Source organism: Haliotis rufescens, unplaced genomic scaffold, assembly GCF_023055435.1.
Source record: "Haliotis rufescens isolate VD_foot unplaced genomic scaffold, xgHalRufe1.0.p SCAF_2, whole genome shotgun sequence".
Classification (NCBI taxonomy): Eukaryota; Metazoa; Mollusca; class Gastropoda; order Lepetellida; family Haliotidae; genus Haliotis; species Haliotis rufescens.
In genome coordinates, this window is record NW_025963890.1 from 71,171,082 (window position 1) to 71,188,382 (window position 17,301).

At 43.4% G+C, this 17,301-nt stretch overlaps 1 protein-coding gene across 3 annotated transcripts; it reads left to right on the plus strand.

The window, feature by feature from the left end:
- The first annotated feature begins 589 nt into the window (after window positions 1-589).
- Window positions 590-17,300, plus strand: LOC124133174 (threonylcarbamoyladenosine tRNA methylthiotransferase-like). Of its 3 annotated transcripts, none has more exons than XR_007222354.1 (15): window positions 590-1,164; window positions 1,400-1,501; window positions 1,799-1,962; window positions 2,873-2,939; window positions 3,685-3,805; window positions 4,567-4,670; window positions 6,483-6,649; window positions 7,785-7,930; window positions 9,578-9,638; window positions 10,518-10,637; window positions 11,707-11,769; window positions 12,692-12,775; window positions 14,521-14,697; window positions 15,977-16,286; window positions 16,458-17,300. XR_007222354.1 is itself a non-coding variant. In XM_046497436.2 (14 exons), the coding sequence occupies exons 1-14, from the start codon at window positions 984-986 to the stop codon at window positions 16,070-16,072; spliced, it is 1,653 nt and encodes a 550-aa protein (XP_046353392.2). In that variant the 5' UTR covers window positions 590-983; the 3' UTR covers window positions 16,073-17,300. The 3 variants fall into 3 exon arrangements, 1 of the variants encoding a protein (XP_046353392.2); XR_007222355.1 differs by having other exon boundaries at window positions 16,695-17,300; XM_046497436.2 differs by having other exon boundaries at window positions 15,977-17,300.
- The last annotated feature ends 1 nt before the right edge of the window (window position 17,301 follows it).

Genomic DNA, 17,301 nt, shown 5'->3' on the forward strand with positions numbered 1-17,301 from the left:
TGCACAACCTTTTGACATTTGTCTTTTTGGATATGTTTGTGTAATGTTTCTTTATTAAAACCGGTTTCGTTTGAACCGTCCTTATTGACTGAAAGCGGATGACAAATTGATACCTAGACTAAATTTTATTTTCAATTTGGATTTTTTTTTCAGTGTTATTCAGCGTCCATTTGTAATAGTTTTCGGAAACATCGTGGTTTGATTGGCATTCTAGAAGTTGGAGAGTATATAACAAAGCTGTGAACTTCATGGATAACATCTTCTGACTTTTTGCATTTTGCATGTAGCGACGTTTCGACATAGATTCTTAAACGACGTTAGAATCTATATCGAAACGTCTCGTAATACAATGAATCTGAAGTTGTCCCCCATACAGTTGTACGCTTTGTTACTCTGAAAAGTTTATGAAACGCATGGTTGAGTGAATAGAAAGAACTTGCATTTCTAAGGGGTTTTTTTTATAACTGTTTATAACATGTCATACTTGTTATTGTTGACAGTCCGCAGTCGTCATATCAGGGCGCAACCTGCAAGCTCCACCCCAGCGCGTAGCGTAGAATGGAGTTTGGTATTCTTTAGCGGAACTCTATCCCAGTTGTCTCCCATGAAAACTTCCTGTTAAACACGCAACATGCTGGCGAGAATTGCAATTGAGTGATCGAATGTTTTTAAGATGTCGAGCCTTTTGTTGGTCGGACAATACCAGCTATATCACTTACATTGATAACATTTCAAAGAACTACCCGAATACCGTATGTCACATATTGAAGAATTCTCAAGAAACTGTTAACAAGAATATAGCGTGCGCGAAAACTGGATCTCTTACTCGTCAGAAATGATAGTTGCGAATGTGGCATGAACACTGACATTTGAGGGCCGACATATTACAAGTTCGTCACTGAACAGGTGCCTTAAGTGTCGTACTTTTGACCAATCACTGCATATTTTGGACATAATCCCAGGTCAAATCCAAAATATACAATATGCCTGCCCTGTGCGAAAAGACGGTTGATGATATCGAGGACATAGTCTCTCAGCATGATTTGGGTTCTTATGACAGAGACATATCTCGCTCGGAAGTGCTGCCACGGGCTCGCAAGTCAAAAGTTACGAAGCGACATATGTCAATAGAAGAGAATGTTGAAGCTGATAGTTATATTCCAGGTAAACATGGTATAGTCAGTAAGAACATTGCAGAGACCAAAAACATATTTGCAGAGACCAAAAACATATTTGCAGAGACGAACTATTCATCAGTGTCAGTACATAATATACATGATATATGTGACAACCCCGGGATTTGTTAAATTTATCATCATGTATTGATACTTTCCACATCACAGTTATTGTCACTTGGAGATTCAAGATTTTGTAATTCTGTTGCCATGGTTATTTTCAGGAACCCACAAGGTGTATGTAAAGACCTGGGGCTGCTCTCACAATAACTCTGACAGTGAATATATGGCTGGACAGCTAGCAGCATACGGTTACAAAATCACAGGTATCAATGTCACTCTAGGTTCCAGACAGTCCTAATGTCTCAATTCCAATCAGTTCCAAAAATGTCTACTTGCCCAAACATGTATTTTGGTATTACTTTCAATATAATTTAGTCTTGGTGCAGGGGCTAGTACAAACTACGGTTAGATCTTGACACTAGCCCAGGGCTAATACGAATTCCGGCCGGCTAGTACAAATTTCCCTATTGCTATAACATTACAGGGTTATTTTATCTTTTCCCAAGCTAATAAAGCTTTTGTGTTTAATTCTAACCCTGCATTCTTGCTTCTATTTCTAGAGGAGAAAGAGAAAGCCGACCTGTGGCTGCTGAACAGCTGTACTGTGAAAAGTCCAGCGGAAGATCACTTCCGGAATGAGATCACTCGGGCTCGCGAGCTGGGCAAACAACTGGTGCTGGCGGGGTGTGTTCCTCAAGGTCAACCCAAGGCCGATTACATCCAGGTACTAAGAAACTCACAAGTGACCATGGTAACATCTGGCCAGTGTTCGACATTAAGCATGCAAGTCAAGGTGTCCTTATCATGACCCAAACTTAAAAAGATTTAGAGGTTCTAGATTCAGCTACTCCAGAAGACAACAGGAACCCAGAATCTCTTAATTTCAAACACTTGAATGTCACAATTTTCACAGATGAATTGTGAATTTACACCAGAGATATGATTTGGTTTGTTGTTTAACGCTGTACTCAGCAATATTCCAGCTATGTGACGGCGGTCTGTAAATAATCGAGTCTGGACCAGACAATCCAGTGATTAATATCATGAGCTTCAATCCACGCAATTGGGATCGATGACATGCATCAACCAAATCAGCGTGCCTGACCACCCGATCCCGTTTGTCGCCTTTTACGACAAGCATAGTCACCTTTTACGGCAAGCATGGGTTGCTGAAGACCTATTCTAGCCCGGATCTTCATGGGTCACCAGAGATATGAAACACAATAAGTCTATTATATTATAACTGATGTTGTATTGGTTAACATTCTGATTCTATAGCCAGAGATTAGTAGTTTTAAGCAGTTCAATGTATGTGGTCAGTTTCCACACTCCGTGAAGGGATGACATTACTCTGCCACCACTAGCTACTTTGCCTATTACGTGACTGTTGTCTCTTGTTTGCATACAAACCCCTAGTTCTGAAATCAGAGCAGTCTTGAATAATGAAAGCCTTTGAAAGTTCTACCTTTTCATGACATATGTTTATCTTAATGTTAAGACTTTTCATTAGATAAACAGATAAAAATACATATTGTAATTTGTTGAATGGACTGTGTAAGACCGAGAAAGGTACAAGGTTGAAGGAACTTCATGTATAAGGGCGGACAGTTTCACCAGTGTGTGTTTTTCTGCAGGGGCTGAGTGTCTTGGGAGTGCAGCAGATAGACCGGGTCGTGGAGGTCGTTGAGGAAACCCTGAAAGGTAAACCACTCGTGTTGCTATGTACAGTAATTTAGTTATTTCACATCATGTCAGCTTGATGAGTGAGGAAAACCTGAAGTGATGCATTTACCATGTTTACCACTTTAGTAAAACCGACAAGCATGGTGCTGGAAAACCTAGAAACATAATCAGGGCAAAGCGTGATTTGAACCCACGGCCATAGGTTTCTGGCAAGTCTATAAAGTCTAAGTGATGCAACTCTGCACAGTGAATTGCAGCACCTAAGATGACTGAGCCACCCATGCACTCCTTCTTTGTCCTGACCCATTGTTCCAGTAGTGAGAAACATGTTTGAATGCTTGAATATATATATTGTAAAATGGGCCTGTGGCCTGATTTACTGAAATAAACCACCACTACTATATAGTAGTGAGAAATTTCAATTCCTGCTGGATGATGCAAGACAATTAGTCCGAGTAAATCAACTGAAACATGGCATACACAAGTGGCTCAGTCGTCTCAGACACCGCAATTCGCTCTGCAGAGTTACATCCCTTAGATGCGCCAGAAACCTATGATCGTGGGTTTGAATCCCAGTTCACCCAATTATGTTTCTAGATTTGTCAGCACCATACCCTTGTTCTTGGGTTTCACCAAAGTGGTAAACATCTGAGACCTGCATCACTTCAGGGTTTTTTCCAACATTAAGCTGTGATACAACTGAAATTGACCTGTGATTGAATTTCAACACCTTGGCCTGTGAATTATGTGTTGGTGACTTCAGGTAATTCAGTTCGACTACTTGGTCAGAAGAAACAAGAAGGCAAGAAAACAGGTGGCGCCTCACTCAGCCTACCCAAGATTCGCAGGAACCCGCTCATCGAGATCATCGCCATCAACACAGGGTACGTATGTACCACATTTTCTCATGCTTGTCTACATTTGTCAATAATAGAAACATTCTTTGAGCTGATCAGTTTCACTAAAATATTACAATCTTTTGGACTATATATTAGCTGAGCTTACTTCATCTAAAGAAAGGGGGCACTGGTGTCCCAGTCGTCTATGGTGCCGCGATTCGCTGTGCAGAGTTGCGTCCCTTGGGCACGCCAGAAACCTATGATTGTGGGTTCGAATCCAGGTTCGCCCCGATTATGTTTCTAGGTTTGTCAGCACCGTGCTTGTGGGTTTCACCGAAGTGGTAAACGTCTGAGACCTGCATCACATTGGGGTTTCCTCCCACATTAAGCTGACATGCCGCAATATAACTGGAATACTGTTAAAATTGGCGTTAAACCCAGCTCACTCTTTCAATCATCTAAAGAAATGTTGCGAAACTCAAAACTGTTGCAGACTAAACATCCATGGTCCGAGTCACTGGTATAATGTTATAAACTCAAGAGATAAACAAACTGTTTTCATTGTAGTAGTGGGTTATCTGTGGATATAACTGCGCTAAATTGAATTGAGATGATTGAGAAAGAAGTTTCTATACATATTTGCTTTCGCTATGATGAGATCATCATATCAGCTGTTTCACTCTCAGGTGATTGTTGATCTCACTGACCAGATCAGTATCATGTTTTTCCAAGTTCATGGTAGAATTCCTGTTTGAGCTGACCTTCCTGGAGTGATGTCCTCTAAGCAATATCGTTTATGTTCCCAGATGCCTGAATCAGTGCACGTACTGCAAGACGAAGCACGCCCGGGGGGACCTGGGCAGCTACGAACCTGCCGCCATTGTAGCCCGGGCGATACAGTCATTTGAGGGTAAATCTTGTCTTTGAGCCATTTGACCGTTTGGTGAAGTTGAACTATCATGACTTGTGTTGATCAGATGTACAAAAGATATAAACGTGGATGAGAATCTTCCGCGGATCCGAGAATTTCTGCTGATTTTAGTGATCACAAATGTGTTAAAATCTGATGGCCTCCAATAAACACCTCTATATTATGGACCACACTCCATTGCAGAGGTATTTCAGCTGAAAAGGGAAATATCCATTCTCATCCTTGTGTACACTGTTCACAGTGACACAGTTTGTGCATATGATCGCAACAAATTGGTATCTTGTTTGTCAGAATCACGACTTATTTTAACTTCTTCTTTTCTAAAACACTTTGCAAAAGTTATAATTCAGTCATTATGTTTTCATTCCTAAGTTATGTGGAATAAGCACATTCAGAAGCAACTGACAATGTGTGGTCAAATGTTTAGTAATTGGTTGAAATGTCAACCCTCCAATCAACAATCTCTTTTGGTAACGTAACATGAGCAATTTGTGAGTCACATTTATTATACCCCCTACCTTTTAGGTCGGGGGGATACAGTTATACCAAGGTTCCGTCCATCCGTCTGAAAACTTTGTCCGCGCGATTTCTCATTAACTATTCAGTGGATTCATCTCAAACCTAGTACATATAATCTGTGTCATATGGAGGGGTGCAGTCAAAAGAAAAAAATTGTTTTTATTAATTTTCCATTTTATTTAATGAATTTTTCAAACCCTAACCCTATCCATTTTTTTATTTGAAACTACTGACACACTAGGCAAATCGGGGGTATTAGTGAGCCACGCTCACTTTTGCTCTTGTTTTTCTTAGCAGTGCAGTAGTATGTTGTATTATTTCTTACATGTCTGATAGTGGGGTGAAATATGTTGTCATTTCGCATTCAAGAGCATTGGACTTGTATTGCATTGTCCGTGGGTGGGAGCGTGCATGCAGACTGAGGCAGTGCTTGCCCACATGATTACCCCACTCAAACACTGCATGCTGACTCCGAGCTGACCAGTGCTCATTTTAGCCCCTTAAAACATGCAACAGGCAGAGTAACAACAAGTACCATCTTCTAACATATTTTGGTATGACACAGCCGTAGAACAAACCAGACTTTCCACTCTCCAGGCAGGCGCTTTATCCACTAGACCACAGAAACGGTTTACATGTAAATGACAACCTCATACATTGAGAATTTCTGCAATGCATTTGCACAAACTTTAGAAAGTTAGTGCACTCATCTTTCATTCACTGGTGAAAAGCAGTTGTCCTTAGCCCCTGTGAAGATGACAGGGCAGACCAAGTCCACAATACCATGGGACACCTTGCAAGTCACAAATCATTTGGAGTAAGCAAATTAATCGCTAGAACAGTAATAGCAACTCGCAGTGAGTTTATGACTCTTGATGGCTACTTTGAAGATGTGGAGCAGATTGGGTATGCTGGGATGTTAGCTGCCTTTGCCTATTTCATGGTTGATCCAGTCAAGAATTTCTTGTTCCGCTGTCTAAAATTTCAGTCAGCTACCATTTTTGTTTGAGAACAAAGCGACCTCAGCTAGCGATTGCTTAGATTGCAAGAGACTGAAAGTTAGAGCCCTATTGTAAGGCACTGTACATTGCTTTCAAGTGATTGTCTGTTTGCAATTTTTAAGACCCCCCTTAATAAATGTACAGTTCCTAAATAATGTTAAAATTATTGGGGGGGTTTCTATTTAAAAGAAAGTCATCATTCTGTCAATCCCACCCTCCATCTGCCAAATACAATGATAGTTGTGATAAATTTTGGTTTGTTTCTCAACAGAGGGTGTTGTCGAGATATGGCTGACATCGGAAGACCTTGGCGCCTACGGTCATGACATTGGCGTCACATTGCCCGAGTTGCTATGGCAACTTGTTGAGGTTATCCCAGAGGGTGCCATGATGAGACTGGGGATGACCAACCCTCCATACATCCTGGAACATCTTGAGGTAGGGTTATCACCATGGTAACAGTGTTGGTACCGTTACTTGCTGTGACTCAGTAATTGCCAGTCTGTGACAGGTGCTTTCACATCTAGCATCCTAATTTTTTCTTTGGTCACCATTTTATTCTAATCTGAAATCCACAACTAATGAGAATTGGGTGAAGATTACCACCTCTCCAGGGGATTCTTGGTTAGAATAGGTCTTCAGGAACCCATGCTTGTCGTAAGAGACGGGATCAGGTTGTCAGGCTTGCTGACTTGGTTGATGCATGTCATCATATCCCAATCACATAGATCGATGCTCATAATGTCAATCACTAGATTGTCATATCTAGACTTGATTATTTACAGACCTTCAGTTTGCTAGAACATTGCTGAGTATGGCTTTAAACAAGAAACAAACAGAGAGATAGACAGATCGACAGACAGACCGACAGACAGACCGACAGACAGACCAACAGACAGATGGTTGCTCACACTTTCACTGTGTGTCCTTGTCCATGCTTTGTTGTTTACAGGTTGCTGGATATAGCTGGAATGTGGCTGACTCTGACCACTGCTTCAACACTCACTTGAGTGCACGCTTCTGTGTTGTGTGAAATATTGAGACCAAATCTTTATCTGACACGATACCTCACTGTTTGACGTCTGACATTGTGTCCATACATTGTATAAGGTGACACTGAGGAAGGTTTATTACCCAAGCTAATTGAAAAATGTAGGTTCTCAAGCCAATAAGATGTCAGCTTTCTGAACTTTCAATTTTAGCAAAGGAAAACACAGTCAGAACACATATATAACTTCATAGCACAGTGTTTTGCGTGTAGATGACTTGGTGCTCAAAAACGATGGTGTGCAAATTATCCACAATCACACGGCAGTATTTGCTTTTTCCTTTCGGAACTGTCCATTTCTGTGAGGTTGTCAAAACCCTCTAGCGCCCGGGGGAAGCTTGCGTTGTATACTCCCCAGGGAGTTGAGAATAATAACAGGAATGCAAACAGATCCACCGGTCGGGTAACAAATAAAACCTCATTCGAGTAGATACTAGTACCTGGATACCTGCCGTATATAAATTTATAATAATAATAATAAAAATAATATTTTGTGCTTGTGGTACATGTGTGAGTTGTGTGCAGGAGATGGGGAAGATCCTGCAGCACCCCCGAGTCTACTCCTTCCTTCACGTGCCCGTCCAGTCTGCCTCCGACAGCGTTCTCATGGACATGAAGCGGGAGTACTGTCTGGACGACTTCAAGCATGTCGTGGATTTCCTCAGAAGCAGGTAGCGTCATCTTTGTTGGCTCTCATACATTGTTTCATCTCTAATCTTACCCAAAGATCCTCACACAAGTCCTTACCAATCCTGCTGATCAGAAGTCCAGCATGTTTACCATGAGCTTGATGAGGTGTTTTTTTGAAAGTGCAAAAGTCCTACCCTTGGTATTCTTGCAGTTTAATGGGGGCACAGGTGGCCCAGTCGTCTAAGGCGCTGAGATTTGCTGTACAGAGTTGCGTCCCTTGGGCACGCCAGAAACCTATGATTGTGGGTTTGAATCCTGGTTCGCCCCAATTATGTTTCTAGGTTTGTCAGCACCATACCCGTGCTCGTGGGTTTCACCGAAGTGGTTAACGTCTGAGACCTGCATCACTTCAGGCTTTCCTCCCACATTAAGCTGACACGCCGTGATATGACTGGAATACTGTTAAAAGCCGCGTTAAACCCAACTCACTCACACACTTTTAGTTTAATTGTTAAAAGTTCCAGGATTCAAGGTATACATAAACGTGTCTAAGAAGCAAAAGGTTGTAACCTCGGTAACTGTTCTAAAATATGTTTTTAGCTATGTACCTGATGATCCCAGCCACTGGCCCCTAGTGGGGGAAACGGCAGCTGTAGATTTAAATTATAGATACAGTCAAGTCTCGTTAATCTGACATCGTTGGTTGCACATGATTGTGTCGGATTAACGAGTATGTCGGATTAACGAAATTAAGTGATTTGTGATCGAAAATCGGACATCTTCACGATAGATAATAACCGTGTGTTTCCTCGTGTAAATGCAAGTGCTACTGTCTTAACAACTTGCTTCATCTACTTAAAATAGTCTGTCAGTGTTTTCTGTTTCTCACATTTTGAAGGCACATTTCTCAAAGTCCCCTGTTCGCTTGACGTCTAGGGCTGGTGGTTCTTCAGCATCAACATTGTCAAGGTGTAATTTCATTTGTTTCTTATAATAAAGCTTGAAATTCTTTATGATCCCGGCATCTAGTGTTAATTGTTAAAGTTAATCTCTGCAGCCGGTGCGTGTCAAAACACGGGGTTGTGTACTCGCGGGCAGATGACCACGGAGTACGCTGACCACTGTGTCGGATTAACGAGACTGATTAATGAGTGATTTCAGTAATTCGTTGCAAATTAGGTGTGTCGGAGTCGGAGTGCGAGAATGTCGGATTAACGGGACTAAATAGCGCTGAATCAATCGGTTCCCATCATTTGTGTCGGATAAAGCCGAGTGTCGGATTAACGAGTGTCGGATTAATGAGACTTGACTGTAGTTTATTTCTTCTTGTCGGGGGATGGGTGACCCAGTTATCTTACAGTTTGCAGTGCAGTGTTGCATGGCTTAGACATGATAGAATTGTGTGATCTTGTGTGTTCGAGTCACAGATTGGTCCTGTGTATGCTTCTTGGTTTGTCTTCATCCTACCTGTGCTTGTGGGTTTCACCTGCATCACTGCCGACGTTCCTGCCTCACTAAGCCGGGTGATGTCACATCACTGACATACGAAGCAACAACAAAACCAGCGAGACTAGGCAGACTATCATTTTGCATGCTGCCATAGCACCTTCTGCTTCAAACATTTAATTACAAATTTGGTTGGTCCAATCTCTTTCCAGCTGTTTCTGATAACGTATTCTACATTTCAGAGTACCAAATGTTACCATAGCAACAGATATTATTTGTGGATTTCCTACAGAAACAGAAGAGGTATGTTAATATGTTACATGTGTGCAATGTGGAGATAAACATGTTGTATTACACTCTGAATATATCAGTATATCGTGTATCATACAGTAAGTGTAAGGGCGGTGGGGTAGGCTAGTGATTAAAGCATTGGCTTTTTGGGGGGTTGTTCAAACTGGTATGTAACCAACCAACAATGACCAAACAGTTGTGTAACCAAACAAACAGTTAGGTAACCAAATAAATAGAGAATCTCACCTGAGTGTCTTTTGATATCAAATATATCAACACGAGTTGATAAAAGTGGAAAAATTCCGAGTAACAAGTGTTGATATATTTGATATCAAAAGACCCGAGGGTGAGATTTTATTTATCATCCAACATCATTCTTTCAACTTTTTCAATTTGTAGACAGTAATTAGCAGTGTCTTCAGAGTAAAAAGTACTGCAAACAGCTTCAGTAGCAGAGCCATTAGTGATGTCATTTGTATACAATCAACCTGGAAAGGGGCCCTCCCCACATAAATGTATTTCCTTGAGTAAAATACTGGAATACAGTATTTGACTACCATTGGATTTGGAATTATTAATGATTTTTTTTAAAAATGGAAATAAAAACAAAACATGCAGCGAATTTTATGATGATGCGGGAGGTGCCTGAGAACCAAGACTATTATTTGTTTAGCTTAAGCAACAAATGTTTCAATCTCCTGTTTTGCATGACTCGGAAGGATGTGTTTGAAGGAAAACGTCGAAGCGAAAACCAGCATCGTGGCATGATAGTCTTGACATTACTGCTTTTCAAATGAAATAATGCTTTGTTACCATGGTTACCCTGATTACTCCGAGGCTTCCATTAGGGTTGGCATCTCTGAGCACTGACTAGCTCACTTCTGTGTGCAGGACTTCGTGGAGACGATGGAGCTGGTGAGGGAGTACAAGTTCCCCAGTCTCTTCATCAACCAGTTCTTCCCCCGACCAGGCACCCCGGCTGCTAAGATGAACCGCATACATCCCCAGGAGGTAGGTCTTGGCATACATGTAATACAGGGCGGAGTGGACAAGCGGTCAAAAGAACCAGGCCAGGTGCTGAGATCATATCCCGCTAGTGACCATGTTGTTATTCAGCCTTGGCACCAACCATGTTTACAGGTCTTTACAGTCTTTACAGGACCCATGAAGATTCCGGGGTAGAATAGGTCTTCAGCAACCCATGCTTGCCGTAAAAGGTGACTATGCTTGTCGTAAAAGGCGACTAACGGGACCGGGTGGTAAGGCTCGCTGACTTGGTTGATGCATGTCATCGATCCTAATTGCGTGGATCGATGCTCATGATATTAATCACTGGATTGTCTGGTCCAGACTCGATTATTTACAGACCGCCGTCATATAGCTGGAATATTGCTGAGTGCGGCGTTAAACAACAAACCAAACCAACCAACTTTACAGTGCTGTCACTAACCCAAGTGTAGAGTACATTGACCCTGTACACTCGAAAGAACCCACTCATCCGAGGGTAGATAACCAGATGGTGGAAACACAAATACGTTCATACACCCGAAACACAAGTGTCAACGTGTGGTGTCACCCAGGGCAGGTGACTTAGTTCACATGTGCCTCTGTTCACCCAGCAGGGAATGGGTACCTAATATGTGAGGTGGATGTTAAAACCTTCTAACGCCTCTGGGCAGCTTGTGTTGTATACTCCCCAGGGAGTTGAAAATGATAACAGGAATGCAAACGGATCCACTGGTCGGGAACAAATAAAGATGCATTTGAACAGATAGTGGGAAATGAAGAAAAAGAAAATCTTTGTATTACCCTGATTACTGATTTACTTTTAATGACGGGGCGGTCGGGTAGCCTACTGGTAAAGCGTTCGCTCGTCACGCCGAAGACCTGGGTTCGATTCCCGACATGGGTACAATGTGTGAAGCCAATTTCTGGTGTTCCCCGGCGTGATATTGCTGGAATATTGCTAAAAGCGGCGTAAAATCAAACTCACTTACTCACTCACTTTTAATGACATATTCCAGTTTAGTGAGGTATGAATCAGCCCAAGAAGACTTTTAACATTTTGTTTTCATCTCAGGTAAAGAAGAGGACGAAAAGAGTCTCTGAACTGTTTCAGTCTTACAGCCCGTACGAACACAAGGTAGGCAGAAGTATTTGTCAGCTGTCAACTCAACTCTCTCCAGTGGGGTAGGGGGCAAGTTAAACACGCCAATATGGTTGTGAAGAGGGACCAAACACCTTTGTCAGGTCAATTTGGCTTTCATGCAGTCATACTTTCTTAATAATGTCAATCTCTGGTCAGGCTGGTCCTGATTCAATTATTCACATTTCGCCATCATTTGGCTGGAATATTGTGTAGTGCGGTGTCAAATAACTCCCAAGAAATAAGATAACAAGCTTGATGCCATATTGGTGAGGTAGTCACATTCACTTCCCTCCTTCACTCTCCACCTGGGTGCAGACTTGTATGTCTGCATCGTCAATACTTCAGGGTAGTGTACTCTTTAGTTCTTCCACCAGCAGTGATGCAGACAGACACTTTGCAGTGTAGAAACTATTTCTAACCAACAAATCAAGCCTCGGTTCTGGTTTCTGCTGGAGTGTAACCAGAGAGAGCTCAGACCAAAGAGCACTAAGATTACATTGGTAAAGTACATACAGTAAAGTATGGCTACAACGAACTAAAAGGGACCACTCATTTTAGTTCGTTATGACCGTAGTTCGTTATCAGCATATATATAGCCTATACACAACAAATGAACAGGACCAACAGTTCGTTATATCTGTCAGTTCGTTATAAGCGTGTTCATTATAAACATAGTATACTGTATTTCTCATACATGTACAACAGCCTTGTGACCCAATTACGAAGATCGTTGCTCATGATGTCAATCATTGGTGCAGCCTTTAACAGAAAACAGACAACCATTCGAATAATCTTATTTCACAGCGTAGCAGCCATATGTATTCACAGGGGATGAGGAACATCGTTGTATACAATCCTGGGAGGTATTGACAATGTTACTTTTGCCTGCCATGTATTGCTTATTTGTTCCCTCCAGCTGGGAGAGAAGCAGACGGTGTTGGTGACAGAGACCTCCCACGACAATCAGTTCTACGTCGCACACAACAAGAGTTACGACCAGGTGTGTACGGGTACCGTCATCAGGTAGATCCGCCAGTCCAGTTTGTAAGGATAAGACAATTCATTCTAAAAAATTAAGTAGGGTTTGTTGAAAATTAATTATGATCACAAATGTGAAAAATGAACATTATGTATTTGTATCCATATATGTCAGAGACTCTGTATGTGATGAAACCGCATCTATTTGGCTCACTCCCCTCTCTCCTGTTAGGTGCTGTTGTAGCTCTGATCACACATAAGGGGAGCGGCTGGGTAGCCTAGCCTAGCCTTGTGGTTAAAGCTTTGGCTTGTCATGCCGAAGACCCGGGTTCGATTCCTGACATGGGTTCAATGTGTGAAGCCAATTTCTGATGTCCCCGCTGTGATATTGCTGGAATAATGCTGAAAGGGGCGTAACACCAAACACCCTCACTCACTCACTCACTCACTCACAACAGGTAAACAGTGGTGATGTGGTCGACATAAACTCACTCACTCACTCACAACAGGTAAACAGTGGTGATGTGGTCGACATAAACTCACTCACTCACACAACAGGTAAACAGTGGTGATGTGGTCGACATAAACTCACTCACTCACACAACAGGTAAACAGTGGTGATGTGGTCGACATAAACTCACTCACTCACTCACAACAGGTAAACAGTGGTGATGTGGTCGACATAAACTCACTCACTCACACAACAGGTAAACAGTGGTGATGTGGTCGACATAAACTCACTCACTCACTCACAACAGGTAAACAGTGGTGATGTGGTCGACATAAACTCACTCACTCACACAACAGGTAAACAGTGGTGATGTGGTTGACATAAACTCACAACAGGTAAACAGTGGTGATGTGGTCGACATAAACTCACTCACTCACTCACAACAGGTAAACAGTGGTGATGTGGTCGACATAAACTCACTCACTCACACAACAGGTAAACAGTGGTGATATGGTCGACATAAACTCACTCACTCACAACCGGTAAACAGTGGTGATGTGGTCGACATAAACTCACTCACTCACAACAGGTAAATAGTGGTGATGTGGTCAACATAAACTCACTCACTCTCACAACAGGTAAACAGTGGTGATGTGGTCGACATAAACTCACTCACTCACTCACTCACAACAGGTAAACAGTGGTGATGTGGTCGACATAAACTCACTCACTCACAACAGGTAAACAGTGGTGATGTGGTCGACATAAACTCACTCACTCACAACAGGTAAACAGTGGTGATGTGGTCGACATAAACTCACTCACAACAGGTAAACAGTGGTGATGTGGTCGACATAAACTCACTCACTCACTCACAACAGGTAAACAGTGGTGATGTGGTCGACATAAACTCACTCACAACAGGTAAACAGTGGTGATGTGGTCGACATAAACTCACTCACTCACAACAGGTAAACAGTGGTGATGTGGTCGACATAAACTCACAACAGGTAAACAGTGGTGATGTGGTCGACATAAACTCACTCACTCACTCACAACAGGTAAACAGTGGTAATGTGGTCGACATAAACTCACTCACTCACAACAGGTAAACAGTGGTGATGTGGTTGACATAAACTCACTCACTCACTCACAACAGGTAAACAGTAGTGATGTGGTCGAAATAAACTCACTCACTCACAACAGGTAAACAGTGGTGATGTGGTCGACATAAACTCACTCACTCACTCACAACAGGTAAACAGTGGTGATGTGGTCGACATAAACTCACTCCCTCCCTCCCTCTCTCCCGTTAGGTGCTAGTTCGTAAGGATGACAACCTGATGGGCAAGATGGTGGATGTGGAGATCGTGGAGACGGGTAAACACTTCCTCAAGGGGAGACAACTGAAAGGCAAGGATGCTGTTCGCCCAGCAGTTCCTCCACCAAAGAAGAAGGGCGAGGTCTCGGGTGTTGAGCTGGCAGAGCAGCAGGTAACTTGATCTTGTCTTGTTAGTGCTACTGTGAGGGCTATAAGTTTATCTGAGATCCCGATTCTCTGAACACGATACAAGAAACAAATAGTCAAGTAGTGACACACTGTTACAGGAGGAACTCACGTCATATGGTATGAAAATTAATTGTAAAATAAAAATACAAGCGAAAACGTTATCCAGTCAGAATTATTTAGTATCTAAATTTACTTATACATGTATGTATTGACTGGGTGTCCAGTCAATTCCCTGTGATGGTGTGATGCACTTTTTAGCCTTCATCTGTCATGTTCGAATTGTGTTCTTACTAAATGTTATGTGAAGCAGTCGGCAATATTCATGCTATATAATGACAGCTAGTGAATAATCATATCTAAATCAGGCAACGACTGATAGCATGGTCCTGTGTGATTCCCATGTTTGGGGATTGATGACATACAATTAATCTCATTAACATCAGATCTTAGTGTTTGCTACAGTTACTCAAAGATCTGAAAACATCCCATTACAGGTCACATCAGAACGACCTTTCATCGGTCCCCTTTCATCCAACCAATCAGAGTGTTGATTACGATATAGCGAAAGTCCTATGTGTTTTCTAATCAAGCAACCGCAAAAGGTTAACATGGGGCATTGCGTACAACAGTTACGGGCTGGTACGATCAATTCAATATACATTTGAAAAGGAAGAGACTTTCCATAGTCCATGGGAAGTACAATCTTGGCCATCTGTTTCATCTGTTTGACATCTCAGAATTTCACATTTTGAATCGAGAAATTATCAAAATCTTTTCAAAGTGTAGACTGGAATGGTCGCCATGTTGAAACAAGTGCCCTAAATCTTGAGAAAGCTGATATCTGATTTCTAACTTCCTCTTACTCATTTCATTGGTCGATCAAAGTTCGCAAAAGGTCGTTCTGATGTGACCTGTAATGGGATGTCCTCCGATCTTTGTGTAGCAGTAGTGAGCACTAGGATCTGATTTTAACGAGATGGACATACGATTATCCCGATGACACCAGATCCTGATGCTGGTCAGCTGATACGACAAGCAGACGTGTCTCCCCTGATGTAGCTGCTGTGTACAATCCAGTAGTTAGGCAGTATGTCTATTTCAAACCTTCAGTATATTTAGACCTAGTGATGTCCCTGTAGTACTGCTTATGCATTTGTTGCCTGGGTGTTGACGTCCATGCGTTGTTCAGTACATTTTAGTGCCTAACAAACTACAAGTATGCTTAAAATGTGTCTGTAACGTTCCACCGACTCCACTTGCAGGCTTCCCATTCTGTTTTGATGTGGGTGGCTGTGGGTGCTATTGCCCTGGGTATGGCCTGGAGGCTGTGCAACATCCTGCTGACATGGGCCCAGTGACCTGACCGGGATGGGAGGCTCAGAGACCTGCTGACTGGGATGGGAGGCTCAGTGACCTGCTGACAGGAACAGGAGGCTCAGTGACCTGCTGACTGGGATGGGAGGCTCAGTGACCTGACTGGGATGGGAGGCTCAGAGACCTGCTGACTGGGATGGGAGGCTCAGTGACCTGACTGGGATGGGAGGCTCAGAGACCTGCTGACTGGGATGGGAGGTTCAGTGACCTGCTGACAGGAACGGGAGGCTCAGTGACCTGCTGACTGGGATGGGAGGCTCAGTGACCTGACTGGGATGGGAGGCTCAGAGACCTGCTGACTGGGATGGGAGGTTCAGTGACCTGCTGACTGGGATGGGAGGCTCAGTGACCTGCTAACCGGAACGGGAGGCTCAGTGACCTGCTGACTGGAACGGGAGGCTCAGTGACCTGCTGACCGGAACGGGAGGCTCAGTGACCTGCTGACTGGAACGGGAGGCTCAGTGACCTGCTGACAGGAACGGGAGGCTCAGAGACCTGCTGACCGGAACGGGAGGCTCAGTGACCTGCTGAGTGGGATGGGAGGCTCAGTGACCTGCTGACTGGAACGGGAGGCTCAGTGACCTGCTGACCGGAACGGAACGGGAGGCTCAGTGACCTGCTGACCGGAACGGGAGGCTCAGTGACCTGCTGACCAGAACGGGAGGCTCAGTGACCTGCTGAGTGGGATGGGAGGCTCAGTGACCTGCTGAGTGGGATGGGAGGCTCAGTGACCTGCTGACCGGAACGGGAGGTTCAGTGACCTGCTGACCGGATCGGGAGGCTCAGTGACCTGCTGACCGGATCGGGAGGCTCAGTGACCTGCTGAGTGGGATGGGAGGCTCAGTGACCTGCTGACCAGAACGGGAGGCTCAGTGACCTGCTGAGTGGGATGGGAGGCTCAGTGACCTGCTGACCGGAACGGGAGGTTCAGTGACCTGCTGACCGGATCGGGAGGCTCAGTGACCTGCTGACCGGATCGGGAGGCTCAGTGACCTGCTGACCGAGATGGGCAGTTCAGGGACAATGCTTGTATCTCCTAAGGCTGTGTGAGAAGTGTTTAAGCTGGTCTGTGATATAGACACTCCTCACTCACACTGTAACATTTTGTTTTATCGTCATGTGAGAATGCTGTAAGTGTGATTCATGGACAGTTGGTGGAAGACTGCCACTATTGTGTTTATGCAACACAAAGAATAAACTGAGTAAAATGAAC

Bases quoted from the DNA above. Each gene is read 5' to 3' on its own strand.
- LOC124133174 (XM_046497436.2), top strand. From the start codon at position 984: ATGCCTGCCCTGTGCGAAAAGACGGTTGATGATATCGAGGACATAGTC. The intron at 1,502-1,798 runs GTATCAATGTCA...TTCTATTTCTAG, and splicing joins ATACGGTTACAAAATCACAG to AGGAGAAAGAGAAAGCCGAC. The intron at 6,650-7,784 runs GTAGGGTTATCA...AGTTGTGTGCAG, and splicing joins ACATCCTGGAACATCTTGAG to GAGATGGGGAAGATCCTGCA.